This window comes from Oryza sativa, chromosome 1 (genome assembly GCF_034140825.1).
Source record: "Oryza sativa Japonica Group chromosome 1, ASM3414082v1".
Taxonomy (NCBI): Eukaryota; Viridiplantae; Streptophyta; class Magnoliopsida; order Poales; family Poaceae; genus Oryza; species Oryza sativa.
Window position 1 is genome coordinate 13,804,089 of NC_089035.1, and position 17,035 is coordinate 13,821,123.

General features: G+C 45.7%; 1 protein-coding gene and 1 pseudogene across 1 annotated transcript; both read left to right on the plus strand.

Moving 5' to 3' along the window:
* The first annotated feature begins 9,801 nt into the window (after positions 1-9,801).
* On the plus strand, positions 9,802-12,023 carry LOC9269789 (uncharacterized). The gene is made up of 2 exons (XM_015770808.3): positions 9,802-10,275; positions 10,724-12,023. The coding sequence occupies exons 1-2, from the start codon at positions 10,273-10,275 to the stop codon at positions 11,927-11,929; spliced, it is 1,209 nt and encodes a 402-aa protein (XP_015626294.1). The 5' UTR covers positions 9,802-10,272; the 3' UTR covers positions 11,930-12,023.
* A 2,916-nt stretch (positions 12,024-14,939) lies between these two features.
* Positions 14,940-16,523, plus strand: LOC4326493 (uncharacterized; annotated as a pseudogene).
* Positions 16,524-17,035: the final 512 nt, after the last annotated feature.

Genomic DNA, 17,035 nt, shown 5'->3' on the forward strand with positions numbered 1-17,035 from the left:
TTATCTGGGAGATGCTTTCGTGCCGGTATAATGTTTTCTTATGCAATTACTCTATGTCATGACGATGATATTAGAGTAGTATCTAGTAGTTTAGATGTGGTGTTTAGATTACAGGATATCATTATTTGGGGTTATATGCTGCGGATGAGAGGTGGGCCGCTGATGGTGACAGCTCAGTACGGGTATTCTTCCGCGCGTGTATATAGTCCTAATTTAATTTCCTGGGGAGGGTACTCCGTATTTAGCCCCGGTTGTATGGTCATGACGGGCTGTCGTAAGGAACTCGGCAATTAGGAGTGGCTTCTCGAAGTACCAGGAGGGCATCAGATAGAGTGTATTAGCTAGTATATCAGATGACTAGAATATATGTAAGTATAGGAATAGATTTTCTCTCTTTATTTTCCTTTTAGCTTAGATAATTTAGTATGAGAATGAGTAGCTTAATACTTGTGTGTCACTCTACCTTGAATTATCTTAACCCCTACTTAGGCTATGATTATCACAAGTAATATATAAATTATTAGTCAACTTCTCTCTACCATGATCTTCCCACGGGGATTAAATAAATATGATACCCTTGGAATACTCTCCGGTGAAATGCTACAATGGTATATCTGTGCTCTTGCGGATTAACTCTGTAACCATAATATACCAGGAGTATTTCTGCGCCATTACTGGGAATTATATTTCTAGTAACGTCGTTAAGAAATACCAACAGTAAGCAAATGGGAATCAGGCTCATCTACCACAGCAAACCTCTGCCAACCAACAGCTTTCCAAATAGCACGAAAATTAATATCCATACCTATCTTTTTCAGTAGCTCCGGAGAGTACTCTCGCGTGTGAGCATACTCCCGGTCTCTCAGCATTTAGTAGGCTTGTCTTTTCCGATCACTGACAAGGTCGAGATCAGCATCATTTAGGAGACGTCGCGGAGCGTCGGCATCCTCCATCGAGAGATTAGTGGATGAACGAGCGCTAGACTCATTATGATGACTTGATGAAGAGCCGGACCCATTGAACAGATAAGACAATCGCCTCCTCATTCTGCACAATGGAGCAAAACGGACTAACTCAGCGGGGGTTAGAATAGCAAGAGTTTCACCCGCAGGCTAGTTTCACCAAAGCAACTTGTATATATGAAACTAAGTATTTAAATTTGAGGGAAACTATCAAAGCTTGAATGAACTTGAGAGCAAACTTTGGAGAGGGAATGAAAATGTGTTGAAATGGGGTGGAATTCCCCCTCTCGGCCGGCTGGCTTTTATAGGGTACCCACAACGGCAAGAAATGACATGTGGGACCCACTAGCTGTTACACTGCCAAAAGTGGCAGGTGGCCGTTGCCTGGCCGGTTCGGCCGAACCCTGGGTGGGCCCAACCGGCCCCACTTTCGGCCGTTGGGTTCCAACGGTTAGTGTGGTCGTGGCACAATAAATTATCGTTGAAAATTTTATTTTGGTTTGCTTTGAAAAATTCATTTGAAGAATTTCCTCAAAATTCAAAATAAATCCTAAATGCAATTCTGAAGTTCAAACATGTGCTGATGCAAAAAATTTAAATTGTTGAAAACAAATATGCAGATACATACCAATTTACCTGTTGACTAAGGTCGTGTCATTTTAGGTCCGACGTGCAAGACCATACCTCCTTGCAGTTCAGTTCGCGGATTTTCTACCCGTCTCCGGAGAAAAGGTTCCAGTTCCCTAACGGATCTGAAGCAATGGCAAGGAATTATGCATTGCAAACAATGGACAAGTCATGGCGCGGATGGAAAAACACTCTAAACACACAATACGTGAAGAAGGGCAAGACACCATTCAAGACATATGGGAAAATAACATCGTTACAATGGGACGAATTTGTTAAGTTCAAGACCTTGCCGGAAGAAATGGCTAAGAGTAAATTGATGTCTAACTTGGCAAAGCGTAACAAATGGCACCATCGACTGGGCTCAGGTGGTTACGCACCCAAGATAGAACAATGGAACAAAGAGGAGGAGGAAATGAAGAATGCGGGGGTTCCGGTGCCTATGGAGGACTGGAACATATGATCCAAGCACTGGGTGAAAGCTAGAACACCGAAGATCACCTTGGAAGGCAAAGTGCAATTTGAAGAACCCGAGCTACAGGTAGTTGCAGACAAGATAGATGATCTATCAAGCAAGGAAAAGAAAGGAGAATTCACTCCACAGAGGGAGAAGGATGTGCTAAGACAGGCGCTGGGGAATCGGGAGCATGGAGGCCGGGTTCGAGGCGTATCCTCTAAGCTGAGTTGGAAAGAAGGTTTCAAACAGGACGCCTCCTCATACAAGAAATGTGACGCCTATAAGGACAAGTTGAGGGACGAAGGGGGTAAGCAGTTTGAAAAAGAATTGATTGATTTCTACATGAAATATTCTATTCCACTACAAGAGCCCAAAGAACCGGAGCCAGAATATCCCTTCGATGATTTACAAGAGACTAAACCTTGTCGGTTGTATGTCCCGATTGGATGCGCTGGGAGGACACTTGAGGCAGCGAAGGGAATTGTTATTCCTGGCAGAACGTACCATGGCAGATTTATTGAATCTGCATATGCAAAAGTGCAGCCGCAAGAGGTGAACATAGAGTTCGAGTCGTATGACCTAGACATCCCAACACCTGATGGAATCATAGTACTTGGGGATGTGGTCGACCTTGTCGTTCTGTAGCACAAAAAGGATATCATATTTGGCAATGTCGCCGCTGCTCCTAAAAAACCACCGAGACCTCCTAAGCATAAGCCGTTGAAGGACAAGGCGGAAGAACCTGAGATACCTAAGCCAACTGAAGGGCCATCTACACCTGTCATGCCGCAAAATGAACAGGAGGTGCAAATTGTACCGGATGTCCAAGAACCGGCTGTGGCTCTACCAGATGTGCAAGTTCTGTCATCCATCGGTGTAGAGCTGGAAGACATACTGTCACGCCCTGAATTTCTATCCAAAATTCCAAACACTTACATGTGTGTGAACCCTCGTCCAGGAATCAGCCGAGGCACACAATAACAAATTGATAATAGAGTACAATTATTACTCTAATTAATAAGCGAATAAAATGTCATTACAGAGGTAGATAGTTCCTCTCAACCAATAAAGATCTAAGCAGCGGAAAGATAAGATAAACGGCGCAGACGACTCCACTCCACAGGCAGCTTGACCAAGGCTACGCCTAATCCTCCACACCATCAGCGTCACTGTAGAACTCTTCCTCTGATGAATGATTGCAAGGTGAGTATATGACATACTCAGCAAGCCACACAGCAAATATGCAGGTGCACAGGATAACAAAGGATGGCATAGTAGGGTTTCATTTGCATAAACAGCATTTAATACACATTTCAGAATTTAATAAAGCCGTTAAGTAATAATTAAACAATATTAAACCAACACTATACAACATACCCTGTTGCATAGGCCCAACCATTCTGAACAACCATCCCGGCTGCACAGTTCTATCTCCAAACCAGGAATATACCATTCCAAACCAGGAGCTAAACAAATTATTACCAGTTATAGCATCTTCTATTATGATGAGGAGTGTGAGACTAATCACGAAAGACATTGTTAGACCCGCCCATAACCGCGGGCACGGCTATTCGAATAGTTTTACTCTGGCCAGAGGTGTACCACTGTACCCACAAGACACAGCCCCACATCATGTCACCATGTGCCTTAATACCACCACGGTACCTCGGAAAGGAGCTGTGACAGTACCCCTCGCACAACACAATCCACCACAGCGCACCATTCCTGGATCATAATCACCCCCTATAAACAAGGCATGGACTCCCCAGCGACCCCCGTGGGCTTATCTCCGCCACTTCTCTGTCTGGTGCTCCGCAATGAACCATGCTATACAAAAGGTAAAGCCGTTGCCCACGCTGGCTTGTGGTTGGCACGGTTAATGTTTCACAACCGAAACTCGTGAACCGGTCCTTAATTGTCATGAGCACGACTCTCAAAACCATGTGCTCACAACCCACAATTATCAAGTTTTAGTTGGCAAGTAATTAATTAACCAATCACGATTGATCATCGTGAACTATCATTAAGCCATCATTAAATAATAGTGAGTCATAAGTTATCCCAATAATGTGCTAATGTTTCTAAGTATGGCTAAGCAATCATATCTAATATCTAGCTGAACCAATATATAAAGCTCAACTAGTCAAGTTATAATAACCCAAGGTATCAAGGAATAAAGTAATCAAGAACAAAAGGGCTATAACAAATAATAGGTTAATTCCACCCAATGACATTCGAAAATAAATACAATAGTTGAATAGAAACAATAGCTTTAAACGGGATCAACATGCTCAAAGGGTTGTTTGGGATCTGTGTGACTTGCCTTGCTGGCCTTGGAACTCTTCAAATTCTTCTCCTGCGAAAACGGACTCTCCGGAAACGTCGGAATCTAAACAGAAAAGAGCAAAAACACCAAAAACAGCACATAAACAAGCATGAACAGTACATGTGGATATTTTTAACATGTAGATCTCAACTTTAGAAAAATTTAGAAACTAGAACCAACTAAATCCGAGCTAAGGTGAATTAGTTATGAATTTTTAAAGATTAAATCGGATTAAAACATTTATATGGATTTTAAATGAATTATGACGCAATAATGAATTATTTTTGAAAAGGAAAAGGGGTTTATTGCGTCAGCGGCTAGGGTTTGCGGTGGACCGGGCGCACGGCGGTGGCTCACGGAAACGAACGGCCGAGATCGATCCTATCCAAAACGGACGGCTGAGATCGATCGGGTCTACGGCGGCTCACGGCAGACGGACCCTGATGACGTCAGCGGCGACGTCATCTCCGGCGACAGCTCGGCGGCTCGGGCGCGCAAGCTCGCCGGCGAACGACGGCACTTCGGCACGAACGGAGGGCACCAGGACGATGCGGGCATCACGGCGAACTCACCGGTGACCAAAGCAACGGCGGAGGAGCAACGGACGACGTCGGCGACGAGGTCGAAGCGGCGGAGACCTTCGGCTTGACGACGACGGCGGTGCTCCGGCGGCCTACAGCGATGGCGAAGGGGCGGACGAGGACGGCGGCAACTTGGCGACCACGATGGCGACCTCCCCGAGCGACGACGACGACTGGAACAACGGCGAAGCATGGCTGGAGCGACGGCGACGACAGCGGCGCGAGGTCCACGGCGCTAGGGCTCTTCTGACGGCGAGAGACGAAGGCGAGGGTGGCGGCGGGTAGAGGAGACACCGGGTCCTGTTATAGGGGTTGGAAGACGGCGACGAAGGCCCATGGCGACCGGCGACGAGAAGGAAAGGTTAGGGTTCGGAGGAGAGAAACCGATCCGAATCGACCTCGAATCCACGGATTTCCAAAGCGATTTAGACGATGATTCCAAAAGAGAAAAGGTAGAGGAGATCCCGAAGATCATTTCCCCTCTATTGATTTCACCAGAGAAGGAAAGGCGCGGCCGAATTTGGAAGGAGACGGCGGCACGGCTCGGCTAGGGTTCGGGCGGTGGCGGCCGGAGGAAGACGACGGGTCCGACAGGTGGGACCCACCTGTCAGCGACCGAGTGCGCTCGCGCGGGCGGCTGCTGCTGTGGACTGGGCCGACTTGGGCCGGGGAGAGAGAGAAAAGATTTTGGGCCGACTTTCGGCCCAAAGCCAAAAGAGACTTTTAAAAAAAATTTTCAATTTAAATTATTCATGAAATGCAATTCCATTTATTAAAAATACTTCCTTAGCTCAAATAAATCCCAGAAAAATCTAGGAATTATAGAATTAAGCAAAGTATTTAATGAAATTTTATCTGGCCCCATTTTATATTGGAATTTATTAATTAAAATTAGATCTTCTCTTCTAGGCTTTTAAAATAAATTCTAATAATTCCATTTAAACAACAATTTATATATTTAGGATTTTTAGGGTGTGACACATACCAACATTGCAATGGGATGAAGCAGAACCGGACATCTATAAGGACCCAAATCCTGCAAAGGACCCTGTTGAGGAGACCCTCGTGAATGACACGGCCAAAGATAAGTCTGAAGTGCCTAGAGTACTCAGAAGCCACGACTCCAAGAAAAAGGATGAACACAAGGAGAAGTACATGGTAAGCGTCTTCAAGGGGGCAAGGAAAGAGCACTACTAAGAGGGGATGATGATAAGAAGGCAGCTGCACTATCCGGACCAAAATACGTCTGGACTGATGACTGTCCGGAAAACTTCGAACTTGGCTAAACTTTTCTGCCGGATTGGGCACTTGATGAGGTTCGATGGGAGATGAGAAGGTTTCATACATGGTACATGGAAGCCAGCAAGAAAGGCCTACCTAATTTAACTATTCAATCACCGGCAAATGCTTTTGCCGGTGAAGGATTCTTCTGGCTTGATTTCAATGATCTGCACGCCATCTATCGTCGGGAAAAGACGGACATAAACTACGTTCCTGCATGGTGCTTGTGAGTACAAGTGTTTATTTATTGCACGAATAAGTATGTGATCAATTATTAACAAATTGCTTTTGTAGGATGCAATCCATAGATGCTAAGAAGATCGGTGAACCTATTGGATTTCTGGATCCAATAAAGATCTGTCAAACTCAGCATACCATGACATTATCACCAAATTCTGACCAGCTCAAGGGCAAGACTCCTGCAGAGATAGCGGAATACAAGAAGAGCTTGCACAAGCAGAAGATGATTATTGTCGCACAGTGCATCGGACGAGCCTTCTTGCACTTCCAAAATAAGAGAGTCATCAAGGCCACGTACAACTTCAAGTAAGTCAAGTAGATTCATTGTACATACCTATGTTATTTCATATGTGAGTAACTGCATCGCCATTACTATGTAGCGATCATTACATATGTTTCCTTATCGACCCGAATGCAGGCGTAGTGATGGTCCTGGACCCCCTTGATTATTCTCACATGACGTATAGACATTTTCTACAAATCTTACAATAGTAAGTGATTCTCATACTTGCATGCCTACTATTAATGTTTTATAATTAAATAACGGTCCTTAATGCGAAACTTTTGAAAATTCCATACAATGCGTACAATTACTACAAGTTCAAGGGTGGAGAACAAACTAAAACAAGGGAGAAGCTGCTAGTACATACGTATTGCCCGGTATGTAATACTTATAACTCACTTAATGTATTTCAATTGTTTTATTAATTTCAAATTTTAACTATTTCCTTCTATCTCATGAAGTGTCACAAGCAACCTAGGGGCACTATCCTCTGTGGGTACTACGCATGCGAATACCTCCGGGTTACTGGGAGGTATAGGGTTAACGCAGAGGATGTAAGTCTCTCGACTCAACGTACAAGTCTATTGGACCACTACACTTATGAATCGTACTAATGTATTATCATTCTTTCGTGTAAACAGTTGCCTAGTATTGAGCGTCGAGAAGGATTCGACGATATGAGCATTAAAAATGTGCAACAGGACCTCTGCCACTTCATCCACCGCATGTGTTGTCATGTCTTAGGCAAGTTCTTTGACCCAGACAACATCCTTGATGAGGACACAAGTAGCTCAGATATAACCATGGTTACCTTATGTATTAATCAAACAAAGGTGAATATGTTCTACATTCGATTTACTTGTTATATATTTGAACAAACGATGCTACACAATAAGTTTTGTGTGTTTTCGTTTGCAGAGGTACTTGCTTGAACGAAAGAAAAGAGGCCGAGCATAACGAATGCATGGAATATCCAAGAAGTTGATTGGGGACCAAATCAAGACCTTCTCCAAGTCGACTTCGAGTGCAATTCGGAGCCTAGGACCAGTATGCACGAAAACGGGCGCCCGGGTCGCATACGTGCTCTGATTGGGGCATTCTTTATATGGATGGAAAGCTAAGAAGATAACCTTTCCAATGGTTTTTGTCCCACGTCCAAATTCTTTCCAAGTCAACGGAAATCAACCGAACAAGTTGACGTCCAGAATCTATCCCGGTGCTGCGTCACCGTATTTGGGCCTTTGGGTCGTGTATCATGTTGGAACCCATTAGGGTTGTGTCAAGAGGGGATTGCACGACCCTAAACTCTATATATCAGTAGTTGCCATCACCTTTAGATTTTGGGTTTTGCTTAGATTATTCTGTCGAGAACAGTTTCGCCGCTAGATCGGTTTGTAAGACCCCAACTTGTGAGTTTAATCATTCATCTATAATTTTGGTTGTATTTTATCTCATTCTTGTTTGTGTTCTTCGATGGGCAAATAGGGATTAGCCTTCTTGGCGAGGTCATCCGTGTTTCGACACGGGTGATAACCAAAGGAGACGTGGTGCTGCAATTGCGGGGCTCAAGAGCGTGCGCGTTCAAGAAGCCGGATCAATTTGTGTCGCGACTTCGCCCAAATCGTTGTTTATCAGAACATTTCAGAAGATCGGGAATCCTAGTGCACATCAATCCTGGCTACAAGCGATGAATTCAAGGACCTTCGGGAGTAGAGTAACGCGATGCCATGACATGGTTATTAGTTACAGATTACAGTGTGCATTCGAAGTGAACAATATAAATTAATGTACAATTTTTTGTATAATGCTTTGAATGATACTTTGAATGCAATACATGTCAGTATTGAATGTTCATTAGTTACTATCATTAATTATGAATTAATTAATTAATTGCAATATTATTGAAAAAATTATTAATACAAAATTTGCGGCTATTTCAATTCTTGATGCTATTTTCCTAGGCGGTCCTATTCTATCATTTCGGGCGGGCTTATCTTATCTTCCCAGGCGGTCAGTACTAGCTCCTAGCCGCCTGGGAAGAACATGTTCCCAGGCGGACCGGCCGCCCGCCTGGGAAGATATTCTACTTCCCAACGATTGTCTACAGGCGGAACGCCGGTCCATCTGGGAAGGCTATTTTTGCTCGCCTGGAAATACTTTTTTCTAGTAGTGCTCACCCCTTCAAAAAAAAATTTCACACCTATCCTATCTCTCTCCTTCTCCAGATATTTCTCTCTAACTCTCCTCTCCTCTCTTCCTCTCCTCTCACTCTCCTCTCCTCAATCTCTCTCTTGCCTCCGAGCCGGGTGGCGGTGGCAAATACTGTGTTTTTTGCAAACGCAAATCTATTTCAAGGTACAGTGCAGCAAAACTGATCACATATCATTTTCTTATGAAAAAGATTTACATTAAAAACAATGACCTGATCATATTGGTGGTCTTTGTTGGACATGGTGGCACGGTCTATTGTATAACTATACCAGGATTCTTTTATCCGTCGTAGTCTGGACTACGGATACAGACACAAAGCTGTGGTCCTAAGTGCATGGATGTTGCTATAATCAAAGTTGTTTATGGGCTTATGGCATGTACTGTAATCTAGATGTAGATAGGGCGCCAAAGGAGATAAGCACAAGGTTAGGCCATCATGTTGTATCCTAAGTAAATGATTGTTTTGTTCATCTCAATTTCAAGCATTCATATGATTGGATACAAGAGTATATCAATCATACTGAGCTTTTTCAGTTGGTGCTTAATAATCTAAACAAGTACTCCATCCTTCCAAAAAAAAAAGACAACCTAATATTCGTATGTGACACATTATATTACAACGAATCTGGACATCTTAGTACGTGGTGGTTTTTTTTAGGACGGAGGAGTACATAGTAGTAGTGTAGTACTGTATCAGCTTAGCAAATTGGCTCCATTATGGCCGTGTTTAGTTTCCTCCCTATTCCCATCTTTCCAGCACATCATATCACATCAAAAATTTTTCTACACACATAAACTTTCAACTTTTTTTCCAAACTCCTAACTTTCTTCAAACCTACTAACTTTTTTCAGAAACTAAACACACCCTATATTGCTCCTCACGAGGCTCGTGCTATCATGATTCTATTTTTCACGACACTACCATTGACTTCACCAAATCGAAGTCTTGGCTGCCCCTTGGTTTCAGTGTTTTTGCCGCATGAATGAGTTGCTTGTCCATTCAGAAGTTTCATGGAAACAGCTTAATTAAGAGCTTGGAAGCTAAAGCAGGGTTTTTAATCTGTAATCTTGGAATCATCTTCTTGTTGTATTTCTGCTTATTCTTTTTCTTTCCTTTCTTTTCATATGTTCTTGGGGTTCCCAAGATGGGAACGTGATCAGTCTACCTTGAGAGTGGCTTTCTTGAGGATGATCAGCTAGGCAATACATCACTTAAGAACGTTTCTATCCTTTGTGGCGATTTCTCCAGTTCATATTGGGCATTCCTCCGAGGGAGCGCTTGGATTAATCGCCGAGGTTTTGAGATGGTAAGCAGGCCGAATCATCGTTCAACCGAATTCATCTCATGCATCTCTATTTTTATCCTATATTTTAGCTTGTACCACACATATCCTTGATTCCTTATACACAGCCTGAAATTGATTCGCTATCAGAAAAGTTTTTAGTTGGGGTACACAGGTACCAAGAAAGCATAATGCAGATGCATAGAATACTTATTGTTTGTTAGATGGATCACAATATGAAGATTCCAAAGATGTTCCCCTCTAGCTTTACTTTGCCAAAAAAATTTAGCTAAGAAAAGAAAGACAATGACATAAACGATAAACCATACTACAATTTAGTATCTGCAAAGTTCAGGAACCAATGGCACTATCCAGCGCACTATATTTCTTCAGATTCCTCTCTGATGACTGTTCTAGTTCGTTATTTGCGCTCGAATTCTTAGTTCTTACACGATTTTTTTTTCTTTGCCAGGATGCTCTGATGAACCGGTCCCGCGCCTTCGCGGAGGCGGTGGTGATCATGGTGTGCCCGGTGCTCCTCGCCGTGGCCCTCAAGAAGGTCGACCTGAAGAGCCAGGAGCGCAGCCGCGCCGTGCCGATCTTCATGCTTGTCATGGCGGCCCTCACCCTGGCATTCGGCACCGTCCCCTTCCTGGCTCTGTCCCTCTCCAAGAGGTTCAGCGACCACAGGTGGAGACTCCCCGCCAAGGCGACCACCTGGCTGGCTCCCTCGTCGTGCGCCTGCCTCGTCGGCCTCGCGTGCTGGATCATACACCTCATCCTCTCCGCGCGCTGGGCTTACGCGTTCCCGGCCATGGGCACCGTGTTCGGCCTCTGCATCGTGATCCACTCCGTCCGCTACTGCCGTGCAGGGGGTGACCTGGCTAACCTGGTACATCCTGGTGATGTGTTGCATACTACCGATGAGTTAACTGACAGAAAAAGGAGAGAGGCTTTGCAGAAGGCGATGGAAGGCAAGCTGGACGAGTCGCTGGAGTTCTTGGCGGGGGTCACGGCGCTGCTGTTCCTGGGGCTGGAAGGGCTAGCGTTGGAGGGCCAGATCAATGGCGGACAGGGTCGTCTCGCCGCGCCCATGGGGCTATGCTTCTTCGCCTGCTTGTTTGGCGCGTGCTTCGTGCTCGTTCAGACCATTCCGCCTTCACCACCACCGTCCGCGACCGACACAAGCCTCCGTGCCAACATCGTGAGAAATCTCCCTGCCATATGTGGCATGTTCATGGCTTGTGCCATCGCCGTGGTCATGTTCTCGATCATGGTCGTGCTCGTGAAGCTACTGGCGCTGATGCTGCTCTCGCCGCTCTTCCTGATCTTGCTGGTACATGCATTCGATCTGGTCTTCCCCGGAGGCGGCGGCGGCGGCGGAGGAGGAGAGGACGATGTCGTGAAGCCGGCGTCGCTGGAGCTGAGCAAGGTCGCGTTCACCGGGTTCCTGACCGTGGCGATATCTGCCAGGACGACCAGCCGTGGCCCGCTCAGCACGTCCACCCAGTGGTTCCTCATCTTTGCAGCGTCGGCCATTGTTTCGGGCTTCGCTTGGAGGCTCCTGACGCAGGCCAAAGTTGGGAAAAGTGCCAATGTAGCTTCCTTCTGCACGCATTTGTGCATCGTGCTTGCAACGGTGCCATTTACAGTTATGGCCGGACAAGCTCTGCACTGATTATTTGTTTGTACTACAGGGTAATTTGGAGGGTTATTTTGACAGGCAAAAATTAATAACCCTTTAGTTGGGTTTGGATGTTTGGTCCAGAAAACTTTTCTCTTCAGTGACAGGAGTAGGACTATACTATACCGTTTAAAGTGTTCAGACTCAATACGACATAATTTTACCTACTCAGTTATTTTATAAAAAAAAAATTAAAAAAAGACCTCTTTTTTTACCTGAAGACTACTTTGGATTGAAGTACTGAAATACATTTTTTTAGCAAAAAAATAAAAAATCTTGACATGGGATGATCAGGTTACTATTCATGTTTTGCCCTTTTGTTATTTCTTCCTCTCCTTAGGCCTGGTTTAGTTTCAACGATACATCTAATCTTTGGACACATGCATGGAGCAGTAAATATAGATAAAAATAAAACTAATTACACAATTTGCATGGAAATCACGAGACGAATCTTTTGAGCCTAATTACTCCATGATTAGCCATAAGTGCTACAGTAACCCACATGTGCTAATGACGGCTTAATTAGGCTAAAAAGATTTGTCTCGCGGTTTTCAGGCGAGTTATGAAATTAATTTGTTCATTCGTACCCGAAAACCCCTTCCGACATCTGGTCCAACATCCGATGTAAAACCCAAAAATTTTCTTTTCACAAACTAAACAAGGACTTGGTACAAGCCATATCTTGTGCATTAAAACAACTGGAGAAAGATTCCATGTAATCAACTCGCACTTCAATTTCCCTGAAAATACTACTCTACAAGTCACTTGTTCAATATTCCACCTCATAAGCCATTTTATTACAAATATTTAGCCCTACTCAATTTTGTTGTAAAAACCACTCTAGTATACACATGTTTAGCTGAATCAACATGTTTTCATAAATTGTGAGCTATCAATGTGATTCATTACCATAGTTAAATACTTCTAAGAGTAGTATCAATGCTTTTTGGAGATTCCATAAATATAATTGTTGACGACAGGTTAAACATTATCACACTAAGTCTCGCTATATGCAAAAAAAAAAATCAATGGAACTTGAAGAATAAGTTTAATGCAAGCACTTGAATAAGATTGACTCGACTAGTTTAACAACAACAGAAAAACGAGTTGATTTCGTTAAGCCTGTGGTTAAGCAGTCGAGGAGCTAGAGGCTAGAGAACGCGACCGGAGCTCACGCAGTTTTAGTAGACGGAGTCCTCACGGAGATGACCGATGCAGGCGGTGGGGCTAGACGGTGTTGGAGCTAAGAGGACGGCTAGCAACGCGACCGCTCTGGGCAGTGGGAGGGGGCAGTAGTGGGCTTCCGCCTTCTGTTTGGTTTCTTTTTTGAGTAAATCCCTTGTGTACACATGAAAACTCACCTAATCCCTTCTATACCCTCGAATTTTACACGATCCTCTCTGTACCCCTGAAATTTTGCTTTGATCCCTTCCATGCCCCTCCCGTTAGGTTTCCTTCATTTTCACGTTATGTGTGGTTCCAAATGTCTAAAACACCCTTGTAGATGGAAGAGTGCCAGCTAGAGTGGCATCAGGAGGGAGATGGCCGGCAAAGCCCGCGCGGCAAGAGGAGCGGCGACCGGTGGCCCGCACGGTGGGAGGGGCGGTGGCCGGCGACGCCCGCGCGACGGGAGGGGCGGTGGCCGGCGGCCCTTGCTGCGGGGGCGCGGTGGCCGGCGACACCCACGCGGCGGGAGGGGCGGTGGCGGCGTGACGGCGGCTGGATGACGGCGCGCGCGGCCGGAGGGGCGGTGGCTGGACGACGGCGCGCGCGGCCGGCGGCCCGTGCGGTGGGGGCGCGGTGGTCGGCCGCCTGTGCGGCGGGATGGCGGTGGCCGGCGACCCTTGCGGCGGGAGGGCGGTGGCCGGCGATGCCTGCGCAGCGGGAGGGCGGCTGGACGACGGCGCCCCGCGCGGCGAGACGGCGGCTGGACAACGACCTGCGTGGCCGGAGGGCAGCGGGACGGCGGCGTGCAGAGGCCATTCGCATGGAAGAGGATGAGGGAGAAGAAAAGGGGAACTTTAGTTTGGGTTGGCAGGGGCATTTTGGTATTTTCTAAAAATTCTGACAACACAATACACGGTTTGAGCAACGTATCTAATGGAAACTTAACGGGAGGGGCATGGAAGGGATCAAAGCGAAATTTCAGGGGTACACAGAGGATCGTGTAAAATTCGAGGGTATAGAAGGGATTAGGTGAGTTTTCATGTGTACACAAGGGATTTACTCTTCTTTTTTGGTCTCGCCTCGCATTTCTTTGCTTGGTAAAGTCTTGATCTGTCTAGAGATTTGGTTTGTTGGAGGGTATTTTAGGATTTGTTTGTGCCTTGCACATGCATGCTCACTAGTGCTAAATAAAACATAACATTGGAAAAACCATTATATAACACTTCAGTTTTATTTATTTCCCTAAAATATAATTCTAGTATTTGAAATTAGTAAGTATGAAGTTATATCCATCTTGGACTCTCAACTAGTATTTTCTTATTTTAATCTAAAATTGGAAATTAATAAATAAATACTCCATCTGTTTCACAATGTAAGTCATTTTAGCATTTCCAACATTCATATTGATGTTAATGAATCTAGACATATATATCTATTTAGATTCATTAACATCAATATAAATGTGAGAAATGCTAGAATGACTTACATTGTGAAACGGATGAAGTATTAACTAGATGTAATTGCGTCGATCTTTTAATCTAATCTAAAGCACTACGATTTAGAAAATAACCATTGTATTGCAACGTACATGTAGGCTATGGCGACTAGTTCACAGAAGGGTTCTGATAAAATTATTGGGGGGAGAGGGGTTGGGTTAATTATATCTAGCTCAAGGGTGTGAACCAGCGGTCCAGCGCGGTTACTGAATATGCTTCAATTCTAAATTTCCGTGAACAGGCAAGTAGCCGTGAAAAAGACAGACCAAGACAACGATATTCACAAAGGTTGTCTTACTGTTGATCTATTCTATTGCAGATATATTTCTTTGTCAAGTTTGATTACTGGCTCGACATGGGGAAGTAGCTGGGACGTCTCGTCAATGGAGCAGCAAATTCTACACCAGCAGCGGAGTTTCCATCGTACAAAAATAGTGATTCTGAAGTGCTGAGTGCGAACTATCAATGATTTGGTAAAGTAAGGCCTACTGATAGTCTGATATCGATGCATATAAACCGTATCATCTCTGATGTACCTATACATAGTCAGATCCAATTAATACTGTCGAAATTTTCAGAAAATTTCAGGTAAAGATCAGGAGAGGAGAAATTCGCCATGGAGTTAGAGCTGGTGTATCTGTATCCGGTGACCTTGGTGCCGGCAGTCGTCGGCCGGTTCAGCATCCTTGCCTCGCCGTTGCTGAAGGAATTCGAGGAACACAACCTGCAATTCACCAGCATAATCCCGCTCTTCTTCTTCTACTCCTACATCAGCAAGTTCCTCTCCGACCTGCAGGGTCAGCCACTGCCTCTAGTCAAGCTCTATGCCCGGGCGCTGCACCGGTTTACCAGCTGCAGCAGCAGCAAAAGCCGTGCTAGCTTGAGGATCTACATGGACACTGCCGTCGTCGTGGTGCTGTCCTACCTGTCTCTGCTCAAGATCAACCTGAGCTACATCTGGCTCGCCGTCTTCCCCACCCTCACGCTCGCCTTCATCGCCGCTCTGTTCAACGAGGAGCTCCGCGGTGACAGGAGAGCCGCCGTTGCTGAGGAAGACGATGCAGGAGGAGGAAAGATCACTCGCTCGAGCTCAAGGCGATGGTGGTTGTGCCCTACTGGGTGCTATGCGCGATGGGGCAGTTTCATGGAGGTGACAGCTTTGCGGTGTCCCAGTTTCTTCTCTTCCTCGGCTCCACGCTGGGGGCGCTGGCGCTAATGGCGGCGCGGCTGTCGCAGCTCGCCGGAGCAGCACCGGGCTTAGCGCCGGCGTCGGAACTTCTCCGCAGGGCCACGCTCGTGGTGATGCTGGTGACGGCGCACGCTGCGGCCGCCGAGCTGCTGGGCGAGGCCACGATAGCGCTGCTCTGCCTGCCGGAGCTCGCGCCGGCGCTCTTCTGGTTCACCCTTCACCTCGACGGTGAAAGCTCGCCGGCCGCCACCATCGACGGCATCAAATCGCACAGGAATGTGCTGTCCGTTCTCGCTGCCGCAGCCGTCGCCAGTGTTGCGTACCTCGCGGCCGCCATGGGTGAGCGTGGCCTGTCCGTGAGCACCATCACGATGGTGTCTTGCGGCGTCTCAGGGCTTCTGGTCCGCTGCGCTGTGGTCGTGCTCGGTCAGTGGCCGGGGCAAGCTGAGACGGCCGGTAGTACTGCTGCCTCTTTGATGGAAGTTGTCCTAGTGCTCAAGTTTTGGGGGAACACTTTGCTGGCAGTGGCAGCTATGCTGCTGCTGCTTGCGTTGCTGACTGCTTTCCGGTTATGCCTTCAAGAACCAATGTTCGCGACAGTTGCTAAATGTTTCAGCGACTACATTGACAAGGTCCCCCAAATGATAGTTTAGCTGAAGGGGCACGTTCATGTATTTCCTGTGTTGACATATCTGTGACTTCTCAAGACAAACAAAACCGCATGTTCATAACACAGTGCCATACTTGCAGGTACCTTAATCCATATACTGTTATCCATGATTCGCAGCCCATAGTCAGAAGCCCACTACAATACCGTGACACAAACGGACTTGTTTTTGGTAATCATCAGGCTGCTTAGCGATATATAGCTTGCCTACCTAGCACCTCACACATAACTACTTGTAGGAAGTACAAAATACATGTGTTTACCCCTCCCCTGTTCACACATAAAACTGCTAGAAATTGGCAAAAACCCTCCACACACAGATTTCCAACAGACTCGTCGGACAAACATCCCAGTTCCACTTTGATGTTGGTATTGTATCTTATATCAATTCCTGTAACTACTTATATGGCAGAAAGCAAAATGTTTAACATTAATATATCAGAAAGTATAACTAAAACAGGAAGACAAACCTAATAGCACATATATACGTATCAAAATTCCAGCACATGCATGTTGGCAGTTTTACCACAATAATTGTATTAAGCTAAACCCAGAGTACATTAATCCACCTCTATACAAAC